The following is a 12,858-nucleotide window of genomic DNA, read 5'->3' on the forward strand; positions in this document are numbered from 1 at the left end:
ATGCCTTCAAAGACGAGAGAAGTAACCATACCAAAATTTGCCCTACAGAGACACGAAACTAACGCGATTCTAGGCGTCCGACTCGGAGCGTTTGCCCGTCTGGTCCAAGGCAAGGAGGTCAGGGGCCCTCGAGAGCCCAGTTGCCATGATGCCCACGAGTACGAGAGCCACGCGGTCGCGCTTTTCCAGCCCGCATCAGCACGCCAACGGAGGAGGAGGATCGGAACCTGTCAAGAAGAGCAATGGAGCAAGCGAGGCCTCGAGGACCTTCATGCAGAAATGGTTGGAGCCTACGGTGCAGAGCAAGCCGAGCTTCGAGGAGGCTGGATTGATGCGATACGGCGTCACCGAGAACATGGCGCCTCTGGGGACGCTACCAAAGGGACCACAGGCCAAAAAGCCGGGCCAGGAAGTCGTGAATCCCGTCAGGAAGATTATCCTCAAGTCGAGCTCAGCAAGTTCTGCTGTCGCTGCTGCTGCTGCCGCAAAGGCGGCAGCGGCAGCGGCGGCAGCAGCAGCAGCAGCTGATGAGGCAGATGCATCTTCGATGGCAAATCGCTCAGAAACACCGACACCCCCTCCGCGCCTGCCTACTCCTCCAACCAACGCTCAAAAGGCGACCAGAAAATCTCTTCCCGCACGTGGTCTGGACGACGACGACGAAGACGAGGACTACACGCCAAAGGCGGCCGCAGGAAAGAGCCAGGGCCGTCGTGCATCTGCCTCCGTCTCACGCAAGAGTGTGTCGCGCTCATCAGTAGGACGCCGTGCATCAGCTTCACTTCATCAAATGGCTCCCTCGAGCGACGCCGTGCAGCCTTTAGAATCGACGCCCGAGAACAAGGACGTCGTCGAGAGGGCTGTGGAGGTCGCAATCGACGAGGCGCTCCGGCATTACCGCTATCCCACTGCGTGGGCACTCCGGACCCTCTACGACGAAAATTCTTCTAACCCGGTCTTCCTCTCCATGTTTGAGGACGTTTACCACCAAACAGCCGACGAAGACACCCTCGACGAATTTTCTCGCCTTATCGAAGAGAAGAAGCGAGAAGGCAAGAAGGACAATCAGGCTTGCTACTTTTTTGTGCCCCCTTCCACCAACTCGCGCTTCACCCCCCACAAGCCAAAGCCAGCACCCTACGGCAATCTTCTCTCTCTCGACCTCTCGAAATCGGACGACGAAGACGACGATATGCCTCAAGTTACCCCGACAAAAAAGGCCAGCAAGCGCAGGGAGATTCCGGAATCGCCCATGGGTATGAGCATCGACGACGAAGAAGACGACGACACTACTTTGCTGGCGGCGGAAACCACCATCGCGACCATGACCCCGTCACGCAAGCGTGCCCGGAGAGATTCTGCAAGCAGCGACTCGTCCTTGTCGGAACTCTCTGCATCGCCGTCCCTGCCACCCGACTCGCCTTCGCCCAGCTCTCCGCCCGTTTCCGCGGCTGTACAAGGCGACAGCCACAGTCGCCGTCACAGTGCCACGACGGCTGCCACGGCTGCTGGGGCCGACCCCGAGACCACCTTGACCAGCGCACCACCGCCAGCCGATCCACAACCAATGAAGAGACGCGGCAGATCCCTTGCTGCTAAGACGAGCGTGTCTGACGCATCCAACCCAAACTCACCCACCCTCCCCCAAACGTATCTCAAGCTGCAGGGGCTAGCAACATGCCTGGTCGACTTTCTTCGCCCATTTTCCCCAACCTTTCGACGACAGCAGCACCCTCAAAGGCGAATGGCAAGAAGAACGCCAACAAGGACAAGACTCTTCGTGTGCTGCCCAGCGACGATGCAACCACTCTGCGTCGGAGAGATGCACGCGATAGTACAGTTAGCCAGACGCCCCAGCCTGAGAGCCACATTCGCGGTTCCGATATGAGAAGCAGGGCTGGATCCATGGCCGCATCTTCGCCAGCAGTAAATCTGCGCAAATCAACAAGAACACCAGCGCCGAGCTCGAATCTGCCTGCGAATCTGACCCTGAGCACGAGAACGACGAGATCAGCAAAGAGGACGCACGATGAGATCGACAATACGAGCTCGCCGACTGCGCCGTCAATCCTCGGAGAGGAGACGCCCGCCACGAGCTCTAGGGCTGCGACACCGACGAATCTTCGCCCTACGAAGAAGCAACGGACTGGCTTGCGTATCAAGACTTCGTAAGTTGCCTTTTTTCCCTTTGCATCATGAAATTTGGGCCTCGCTGTGGCAAAGCGGATGACTTGACATGATGAGACGAGGGCGCCAGTTATGAGTGGCGCGAGCCTGGCAGCGTCGCACCGCAGCATCCTCGTCTCTGCCATCATCCGTCCGTGAAATTTCATCCATTGTTCGCAACATCAAACTGGACATAGACTGACGCATTCTTACAGACCCATGAAGAAGAAGGGAGGCACTGCGGCTGGACTACCTCGTGCCAGCGGTGAGGGCGGTGCAGTTGCTACCAACGGCGGTGGTCCAATCAATCAGGTAAGCTACTAGTCCAATAACGAATCCTTCAGCAGCACGGAGCTGCGGTCATTTTCATTGATGCCGCACCCTTATTGTTGCGTACGGGAAGTGAGGAGATGATGGGGCTGGGCGAGGGTCGGCGAATGCTGAGGGCATGGTTTTCGTGGGCCAAGGCGCACATCCCGAGGGATACTGAGTTTAGCGGCCAGTCCCGACCTCCCATTTTTGCCAGCCAGCCTGCACCCACACTCCTACTCATTTCCCGTAAATTGCCTCAACGACCACATTGCTGACACATCTCATCAGGATGAGAATGACGACTACTGCTCAGCATGCAGCGGCGTTGGAGAGCTGGTATGCTGCGAGAACTGCTCTAGGTCGTTCCACTTCGAGTGTGTTGACCTTGGCCTGGGCGACACTCTCCCCGAGGAATGGTTTTGCAACGTCTGTTTCAGCAGTAGATACCCCACCAGGGTGCCCGAACACAAGGGTCCCTTTGGCGGTTTGATGAACACTCTGGAGAAGACTAATCCTCGAGCCTACAAGCTGCCACAAGGCGTGCGTGTATATTTCGAGGGCGTCAAGGTCGGCCCTGAAGGCGAGTACGAGGATGTGGTAGTGCCCTCTAAGCCAAAGTAAGTGACAATTCCTGTCCTCACTACCTCGTTGTCTTCCAGATATCTCACCCCGTCTCCCCGGGAATCACTTCGACTGACAATTACCACAGGAAGAAGGGCTACGAGGAAGCTCCCGACTTCTTCAAGGTTCGGGAAGCTGACGGATCTGCTGTGCTATGCCACAATTGCCAACACCCGACCGCCGACAATCGAGCCATCATCCCCTGCAGCCTCTGCGGTCTTCACTGGCATCTGGATTGCCTCGATCCTCCGCTGGCAATCCCGCCTGTGGTGCGAACATGGCGTTGTCCGGCGCATGCAGACGACCTGTTGGCTACGTTGCCAGAGGAGCTTGCCCCAGCTCACCGCTTCCGGAAGATCAAAGGCGCCCCGGTCATTGTTCCTGCCTTCAGTCGCGGCATGAAAAACAATGGATTTATTGAGATTGACGACGATGACGAAGAATCCGAGGATGAGAATTCGGGTTGGAGCGACGTAAAGACCTTTGGTCGCGTCTACAAACTGTCTTCCAAAGGCGTTGTCCTCGATTTCATCTCTCAGTCAGTTCTCTTGGATCGTCGTTTACATGTCTCGAAATTCTAACAGATTGGCAGGCTTCGGAAGGAAGGCGCTGGCCACATCAACGGCCCGCCGGCTTCAATCATCGCCCAGGCGCCACCAGTCAGCGAGCCGATGAGTGCCCGTTCACGTGTTGAACAGCAAGCGGTGCTTAATCTGGTCGAATTGGCCTCCACTCAACCCTCCACCAAGCTTGACGAGCTCACAGAGGCATTGCTTGTAGGTCAAGAATTGTGTAGAATTGGAAACGTTTGTGACTGACACGTTCATACAGACGAACGCCGAGCCAGCTATGCTCTCGCTCATGGCTCGTGGTAGCGTTAACAACTTTGCCAGCGGAGATCTGAATGTTACCGACAAGCAGAGCCTCCGCGCCATGTTAGCTCAGATGGAAGCCATGACTGGTCGCATCAGAGGCTTGCTTGGAGATGACCAAAAAGACAGTGGTGTTTCTGGTGTGGACATCGGAGCCGATCAAACAACGATCGACTGTAACCATACCAACGGCACTGGTAGCACCGGAGACGACGCAACCTCGATTAAAAACGAGTCCGTCGAGCCACCTGCCGACCTTCCTACGCCAGCAACCACGACCCAAGATAACCCGGAGCCGATCAACAGCCTGGGCGAGAAGTCTTCGCAGGAGGTCCCCAACGACGCGAACGAAGATGATGTGCCCGACATGGATATCGACTAGGCTAGCGTGAACAGCGACTTCAACTATATGTTTAACTGACTATTATTTTCTTACCGAACACAACACACAAGGGTAGTGTTGAGACGCTGATTGGAAGTGTATGGTTCGCCTCGTCCCAGGACTAGGTGATCAGCAGCCAACACAACCAAATGCGGATATAGCCCATTTCCTACTCTTTGCTTATTTGATTCCCCAAGACACGACCCCCACACGGATCTGGAGTTTGGGAGGGCTCAAAACAAAGCGGCGAGCAAGCGCAAAGAAAGACCGGCGAAGGAGGACCGGTCATAGAATCGAAGAGTACCGAGACAGGTACGACAGAAAGCCACACAGGCTTCGAGCGACCTGACAAAGCAAGCTCACATAGCCGTGGCTTTGTGGCCATGGAGAGCGCAACCTGGATGAGCAGAAGCATGCAGAATGTGCTTATGGCGATGCGAGAGGGGGGGACGGGCATCTGGTTATCTGCCCATGCTGTCACCTAGAGGAAGGGAATTGTGTGAAGGCCAGCTTTTTTGTACCTCACTTTCCTATTCACTTCTTGCTCCAATTTTTCTTTTTCCCTTACTGGAATTCCCTCACCCCCTGCCTCAATCTTGTATCATAGGCCATTACCTCTTCTCGTAATATCTCTCTTTTGGACCAGCAGGCAGGGCTGGGCTGGCTAGAGGACCAGGGAAACAGAGCACTTCTTTTTTATTTTCAGGGAGGCAAGAGCGAGAAATCCAATTTGGGAAACGGGATTGATGTGACCTGAAGCCGGCCGGGTTTTTGAGTACCTTGGGTCCGGGCCAGGTTGAAGAAGAAAGCGGGAATACTGGGCAAAGCCCGGAAACCAAGAGAGGGTAGCCTGACGAGGCCCAGTAGATAGAATGCTACACCGCATAATCTATATAACCCTACCCTTGCTGCTCCCTCCAATGCTGCAATAGTCACTTGTGAAAGAAGATCATTACATGTCCGCGAGCCTGGGCTCTCTCTCTCTTTTTTTTGCGAGAAAGTTCCCCTAGGCGTTGCCCGGATGATACCAACGGTGATTTAGTCTTATCGTCTCTGTCGGTGACAGAAGAGGCAATGAAAAGTGCAAAACCCACGGAACTCAGCTGTGATGGACACCGTTCGCCTAATACGATCTCCGCCCTTTCTTTCTCCAGAGTCCTTTCCATACATATGCACATTGACGTTCTCCCAGGCAACCAGCTGCACGTAGCAAGAAGATCCTCTGCTCAACTATGAGGACCAGATCATTTCAATGCCCCTAGATAGCCATTCCGCTTACCTCTTGAGTAGTCGCGTCTCTCATTGACGGAGCAGCTCCAGATGGCCCAAGTTTAGGATTTTTGCTCGACATCACCATCACATGTATGTCCCATCTTGCACGGAAACAGTAGGGCCCAAGAAATCTCGTTAGGCAATATCAACTAGCTTTTACGACAATGCTTGACTAACAATACCTTATACTCATGCTATCTAGTATGAAGAAAAAAAACACTAAGAAAAAGGAAGAAACCCTGGCAGCCCAAAGGTGGAAGGGTTTGCATGGCTATAGCGAACGAACCCGGCAGGTCCCGGCATACACACACGAATGCTTTGACTGCAGAAACACACTCTCGACTCCATAGCTCTCTCATAACAAAAAGCGGCAAATGCGATTTTTTGGGGGGTTGCGTCTTGACTGCCATGCGAAGGTGTGGGGGCTTCAGGACAACATCCGGCTACCCTCTCTCGGTTTTTCTATATACCACGCCACAAGCAAAGTGAGGGTAGCAATAGTAAAGCTTGTAAAAAACTTCCCCAGCGGAAAAAGAAGAAAGGACAGGAAGAGTGAAGTGGCAAATGGGGGGGCTTCTGGAGCCCAAAAGCGAAACGAAAATAAAAAAAAACCCTCTTCGTTGCTGCGACCACATTTCCGGAGGGGCAGCTTCATGTTGTTGCCCTGTCTATCATCGAGACATGGCCTCCTCCACATCTGGAGTGGCTTGCGCATTTTCCTGACACGTTGGGCGGCGTGTACCCCCTTGCAAACATTCTTACATGACGATCCAGATCAACCAAACTCCTGTGCCGATCCCATACCAAGCCATCCCTTACCAAGCGAAAAAAGAGCGGCATGAGCCAGTCAGACCCTCTCTGACTAGCAATTCGTCTGTACAAGTGGCGTGTGAATCATCGCTTCTCAACTCGTCAGTCACGTCGTGCTCTGGCTTGGTGGAGAGGGGTTGCGGATGGGGGATCGCTTACTCGGCCACGTCTACCGTTGACTTGCTCCTGCTGCATGTACGCCATGTTCTGCATACCACCCATATTGCCATAACCACCATATCCCGACATGCCCATGTTCATACCAAATCCAGGAGGTGCGTACGGTGCCTGACCGGGAGGCATCTGAGGAAGCTGAGTCGGCGGCTGAATGGGGCTTCCGTTGGCCAGGTTCTGGCTGCGATACTGGTCAATGGACGGGCTTGGGCTGCTGTACCCTCCAAAGCCTGCCTGCATCGGCGGGAAGAAGTTGTTGATGGGGGGCGTCGCACGGTTGAGCATGCTCTGCTGGTACTGGAGCTGCTGTAGATTCGCAGGCGTCGGCATGGGAGAGTTGGACTGGTTGTACATGGGGTTTTGAACACCATAGGGAGGGAAGGGGGCCATGCTCGCGTCCGCAGGCTCACTGCGTTGACCGCCGAATCCCAACTCGTAGTTGGAGGGGTTGACGGGCTGGTTCAACGAGTTATAGTACTGCTGCTTGCTCATGTGAGCAGCTTGCTGCTGCTGGTGGTTGTTCATGTTGGCCTGGCGGGAGGCAGGTCGCTGCCGCTGCTCGTTGTTGTTGCTGTTATTGCCAGAGTTGCCATGGCCGTGATCACGACCACCGCCACTGTTGCGAGTCGACAGGCCGACCTCGTCCATCAAACGCTTGTAACCTTGACCGGGCTGGGCCTTGATACGGACCAACACGTTCTTGACATTCTCAACCACCTGGCTGCGAATGCTCTCGTCAAAGAACGGCGTGGTGAGAACCTTGAAGATCAAGGTGGCGCCGCAGGCATGATCACTCAGGATCGCCTCGAGAATTTGGTCGTTGGGGGTGAAGAACAAAGCCTTCAGAATGGTGTCTCGCGCCTCAGGCTCGGCCTTTTGGTTAATAACCTTGAGCACGGTGAGGTAGGCGACCTTGTGAGTGCACAAGTGGACGAGACAGGGCACGAGCTGGGGACAGAACAGTCCTGCGCTGAGGGAAAGTGCAGGTATCCAAGAACCAGGTCAACAAGAGGGCGCCGTTGGCGTTGGTGGCGAGCTGGACGCTGTGCAAGGCGATCGCGGCAGCCAGCATTCGCTGCTGCTCCTTGGTGGAGTGGTGGCTCTCCCAAGCAGGCACGCATAGCTCGGGCACCGTAGCGGCCCTGTGAAACCTCCCACATGCGGCTGAGCATGGTCTCGAAGATGAAGTCATTGAAAGGAGCACCGAACTTGAGGCAGCCTTGAAGAACGTAGTTGCCGTACTGGTCGAGGAACAGAGGGATGGTGTAAGGTCTGAGGTGCTCGACAATCAAAGTCATCTGATGCGGGGTCTTGCAAACGTCGATAATCTTCTGGGCAGCCCAGGTGCCGTTCTTGTGTACGCCAATTTCCGCCATGTGAGGGGCGATCTCGGCCAGCATGGCGTCCCGAAGGTCGTCGGAGCAGTGCTCGAAGAGCTTCTGTACAACAGTGTTGCCGAGGTAGTCAGACGCTAGCTCAGCAATCTCTGGCAGCATGTCGAGAGCGGTTGTCTCAATCTCGGCCTGGGAGAGGCTTTGGTTGTCGATTCTCTTTCTGATGTCTCTGAGTCTCGGGGCATCGTGGACCCGCGTGTGGGCCGGTTCCCGGATGGGAGGAATCTCGTCGATGAAGTTGGTGAACTGGATCGATGACTGAAGACTGCGGGAGATCTTGGCAGCATCCTCCTCAGTGGCCTGGAACTGCTTCACGATGCGCATGATGTCACTCGTCATTTCTGACAGAGGAGGCACAACGGGAGCAGCATTGGCTGACTGAGCCGATGCATTTGCGTTCTCGCCAGCGGTACCCGGGGCCGCATTCTGCGCATTGTCCTGGTTCTTCGCGAACGGGTCGGGGCTGGGCGACGGGAAAACGCCATCATGACCGGGCGTGTTCGAGGCAGAAGGTGGCTTGGCAAAGTTGATGCGAATGGGTCCGGCTCCAGGGAAGATTTCTTTCCCGTTCATGCTGGCCTTCGCAGTGATGGCGCTCTCCATCCGCTCGAAGTTCACAAAACCGCAGTTCTTGTGCGTGAGAACACGAGCGGACAGAATGGAACCGTACGCCTTGAACATCTCTGTCAAAGTCGATGTGGTAGTGGAAGTCGGAATACTGCCGAGCCAGAGGGCGCTGGTAGGACCCTCTAGACCCTGGTCATCGGCATTGAGCAGTCCCGCATTGCGGCTGCTCGACCTTCCCAGGTTCATAGCAGCCACGGCTTGCGGGAGGTCGTCAAACTCCTTCTCATCCGGCAGACGGATCTCCGCAGGAGGGACGGCATTGCCCATGCCGTTACCGGACATGTAGGTTCGCATTAGGCGAGAGCCAGGGGTATCAAGGACGCCGGCTGTTCGTGCGCGAGGGCGCGTGGCTTGGTTGGCAAACGCCTGGACAGCCAGATTGTGGTTGTGGATCGCAGCATTTGTAGCTGCGAGCTGATCCTGGAGGTGAGCGACGTACTGGCTCTCAAGAGTCATATCTTCGAACTCATCGTCCTCTTCATCTGCGTACTTATCCTTGTTGTTGACTGAGTAGGAGCGGAAGCGATTAGCCTTAGTAAAATCGTTGAAGCTCGGAATGTACGGTGTTGCCAACTGGGCGCGGGGAGGCTGCGGCGTCTCAGCAAGTCCCAGGTAGTCCAGCGTCCTCATATGGACATCGCTTTCTCCACCCCCCTCTCTGGAAATCTGGGATTGCGTAGGTGAGCTCGGCCCGTTGGTCGAGCCGATGCTCGCAATGCTCGCAAGAGTCATACCCCTATCGCGACCCGTTCCGGTAGGATTCCAACTGCTGAAAATGGACGGTCCAAAGGGCGAGCTGGTGCCGGGGATCTGCGCAAAGGGGCTCCGCTGAGGCATTGATCCTGCGCGGAGACGGGAGAGCAGAGCAGAGTTGTTGGAAGCCGTGTCCACCGGTTCGAGACCGGGAGAAGGCGATTTGAACGGGCTGTGGGATGGAGTTGGCCGGGATGATTTGGGAGCCATGGCCGGAAGATTGAGCAGGCCGTTGCCTACACCGCCGGGCGAGAACCGCGATGGCACGGTTCCAGCACGGGCACGTCTCGCCTGAGGCATGGAATCGGGGGTGGGCAATTGGGCAAAGTCAGGAAAGCCATCGGTTGGCGACTCGGGGATGTTCTCGCGGAGAGGCGTAGAGTTGCCGCTGGTCGGCGGACCGCCCCAAGGATTTACCGGCAATCCGGGGACGCCTTCTTGAGCTTGAATCTCGCGGGCTCTGTCGGGTTTTGGTCAGCAAAGAACAGATGGTCTGTCGCAGGGTGGCAGAGAAACGAACCTCTTGGAGTACAGCCTGCTGGAGCCGGGCATCTCGTGCGACGGAGAGCCAGCCCCTGATCGCGAGGCGCTAGCCATCTTGCTGGAGTGATTCAGACCGCCTGGCAGGCCGAATGGTGATCTGACAGATGAACCAGCGGTCGGGTCGATGGGAGATGTGTTGTTGGCGGTTGGTGAGGTGGACCGATTCTGTGTGGCAGATTGGGGCGGGTAACCAATGGCCAGGTGATCAGATCTAGTTGACATTATCAATTATCTAGGCCAAAGCTCATCAGAAATTTTGTGACACTAGAATTTTCCCAATGGGTTGCTGTCGTTGACAAATTGAGCAATGCTCTCCCGGTCGACGGTTGACAGGCGCGGGGGAGAAATGGACCCAATGAATTGTGGACAGCTTCGAGACCGTAACGTCTCGTATTCCACAGTCGGGGGTTTCGAGGGAGGGTGACGGCACGGTGCTGCGTCAGTTCCCAGCGTCTCTTCCGGCGAGTATTGTGCGGATTGTCCGGAGCTGCTGCTATCGGGCTGTCCAATTTCGGTGGGCAGAGCAACAATGGCAGGGCGTAGAGCAGAGCAGAGCAGAGCAGGGGCGCGCGAAAGAAGAATGGTGTGGTCGTTGGGGCCTTTGTGCGGTAAGGAATGTTCGTCGAAGGGTCGAAAGAGTTGAAAGTCGTGTTTGTGCGTGTTTCCAGGTATTACAAGGTACGCCAGGCCAGCCAGTCGGTCGGTTGCAAAAGGGCTGCTGGGTGCTCGAGAAAATAAAAGGAGAGTTCGACGTCGGTCGGGGGGAGTGAGGTCAAGGAATGTCGGGGGGGACAAGTGGGCTTTAGACGTGGACGTGGACGTGGACGAAAATCGGGCGCTGGGGGTGATGGAAAGATTTCTCTTGCCAGGCACTCGGGTGGCCGTTTTGTGGTCGCGTAGCTTTTAGCGGTGGGCTTGGGTCAATGTGGGTTGCTTGGTGCCGCCGGTTGCTGGTGGTGCTGCGATGCGCGATGCGGATGCGGATGCGTAGCGTTGCGTCCTTTTGGTCTGGCCAGTCTCTCGGATCAGATTCCACAGGTTCTCAGTGTGTCTAGACGTCGAGGGTCCCAACAAGTAACCTAAGACGATGGAATTGTGTGATGGGCGAAAACCAGCTCGTTGTCCTTTCCTCCAGATGATCTTTTTGAGCAAGGCGTAAAAAGAGAGAGGAAAGAAACAAAAGTAAACGGTCTCAATATACAGGCTTCATTAGTATAGGGACGATGAGGCCTGGAGAAAGGGATAGGGGGTTTGGGGGTGTGGTTGAAGATGGGGAGTGTGGGAGTGGGAGAGGGGGGAAAAAAAGAGACACGAGCGGAGGAGTAGGAGGATATGTGAGTTGAGAGAGGCTTGGTGGTGAAAGGGACCCTTTGGCGGTTGGCCTTTGGTCTGGAGTGTTTTGGTGTGTTCCGGTACAGGCAAAGCAACGCAAGCAAGCAAGTGCAGAGCAGATGCAGGACAGGAGACGGGAGTTTAGACGACTGGCCAGTAAGGACACTTTGTTAGGGGGTAAGGAGGGACGGCGAGGCAGGGGGAGGAAGGTGAGGTACCTCTGTCTGCTTGCCTTGGAGGGGGAGGTACTTGGACCAAGGCGGCTTCTTTCTCTTACAGAGAAGTGACTCGCGGTACTTCTGAGAGGTATGATGTACTCCGTAAACAGTTACACAATTGACCATACCCGACCTTAGATACATCATACCTACCTTCCCATCCTCTCCACTGAACAAACCAGATGCCGCAGCTCTATCGTCGACCCGACTTCAGACCTCAGGCATAAAAGAGGATACATGGCATCAGCTAATGTGGAGTGTGAGGTAGATGGACCAGCAAGGCGAAGCAGCAAAGCAAGGTACGGCGTGCCTGAGGTAAACCAGCGCCTGGCAGGGCCACCGTCGCCGCCATCGTCACTTTACACATTACTAGCACCGCACGCATAGCATGCCGTGTGTAAGGAGCAGGTATGTACGTGTGTGTGAATACCTTGGGTCCACGGGCAGTAAGAGGTACGGAGTAAGGTAAGGTAAACTGAGGTTCAGGGGATTGGTGGTCAGCATCAGGTTTCCGAGTGGGGAAAGGTACATGGCTTCATGAGGAGGACCACAGTCACACGTCAGTACCCTCTCTGGATTTCCCTGGACCCTCGCATCTCCCGCCCGCCAGTCGTCACCCTCTGTCTCTTTCTCCAAACTTAGGGCAGTTTAGACCAGGGCAGACAGCTCAGAGCAAGACAGGGGACTGGCTGACACGATGCAGCGCCCATAACGGGGCCAAGCGGAGGGTTGAGGTCAGTGTGAAACGGCAGCCGATCGGCCTTAGTGTAGGTAGTCTTTTAGGGGTGAAAGAACCCCAGCCTTGTCAATGCCTGACCCGAGGCTCAAGGCACTAAGGTAAGGGAGAGCGTTCAGTGCCTTACAAGCTTTTAGTCTAGTTGTCGCTAGTTGGTATATCATTTTTGCTCTTCCAATAAACAACCCAAATAGTAGGAACTGGTAGCTGACAGTGACAGTCAATCAACTGGGCTCTGGGGAAAGCATCGGATCTCGCTTGTCGTCTACTCCTTCCCTCTTTTCACTTTCCAAGGTACCTCATGCCTTCCCCCTCTCTCTCTCTCCCCAGGCTCGCCCCTCCTCCCCTTCCCTTTCCATGTTCCTTACTCCTTCCTCACCCGGGCAGACCTAGGCTAAAGTGGAGACCGGTACATAACCTCCTCAGGGAGGAAGGGACGAGGGACAACGGCTGAGCGGGACAACGATTTGACACTCGTGGCGGTCTGCAGTGGAGACCTTCCCTCACTTATCCACATTTCCTCTCCATATTTTTCCAACTTTGCACCTTCCCATACCCCGTGCTCATGGAATGTTCGACATGGAATGGAAGGCGGCAAGCACCGTCCATTTTCCATACACCGACAGGCAAGACCTAACTCTCTTGC

At 55.4% G+C, this 12,858-nt stretch overlaps 2 protein-coding genes across 2 annotated transcripts; one reads left to right on the forward strand and one right to left on the reverse strand.

Moving 5' to 3' along the window:
* Positions 1-4,353, forward strand: N0V96_008426 (uncharacterized protein; the record flags this gene model as incomplete). The annotated part of the gene is made up of 8 exons (XM_065758325.1): positions 1-21; positions 74-1,608; positions 1,674-2,168; positions 2,382-2,478; positions 2,767-3,095; positions 3,188-3,637; positions 3,692-3,875; positions 3,931-4,353. The coding sequence occupies 8 exons, from the start codon at positions 1-3 to the stop codon at positions 4,351-4,353; spliced, it is 3,534 nt and encodes a 1,177-aa protein (XP_065613080.1).
* Positions 4,354-6,537: 2,184 nt separating this feature from the next.
* Positions 6,538-10,148, reverse strand: N0V96_008427 (uncharacterized protein; the record flags this gene model as incomplete). Its single annotated transcript, XM_065758326.1, has 3 exons — positions 6,538-7,557; positions 7,608-9,843; positions 9,904-10,148. The coding sequence occupies 3 exons, from the start codon at positions 10,146-10,148 to the stop codon at positions 6,538-6,540; spliced, it is 3,501 nt and encodes a 1,166-aa protein (XP_065613081.1).
* Between the last annotated feature and the right edge of the window lie 2,710 nt (positions 10,149-12,858).

The sequence above is a fragment of the Colletotrichum fioriniae genome, assembly GCF_027942845.1.
Source record: "Colletotrichum fioriniae strain IMI 355084 chromosome Unknown scaffold_10, whole genome shotgun sequence".
Taxonomy (NCBI): Eukaryota; Fungi; Ascomycota; class Sordariomycetes; order Glomerellales; family Glomerellaceae; genus Colletotrichum; species Colletotrichum fioriniae.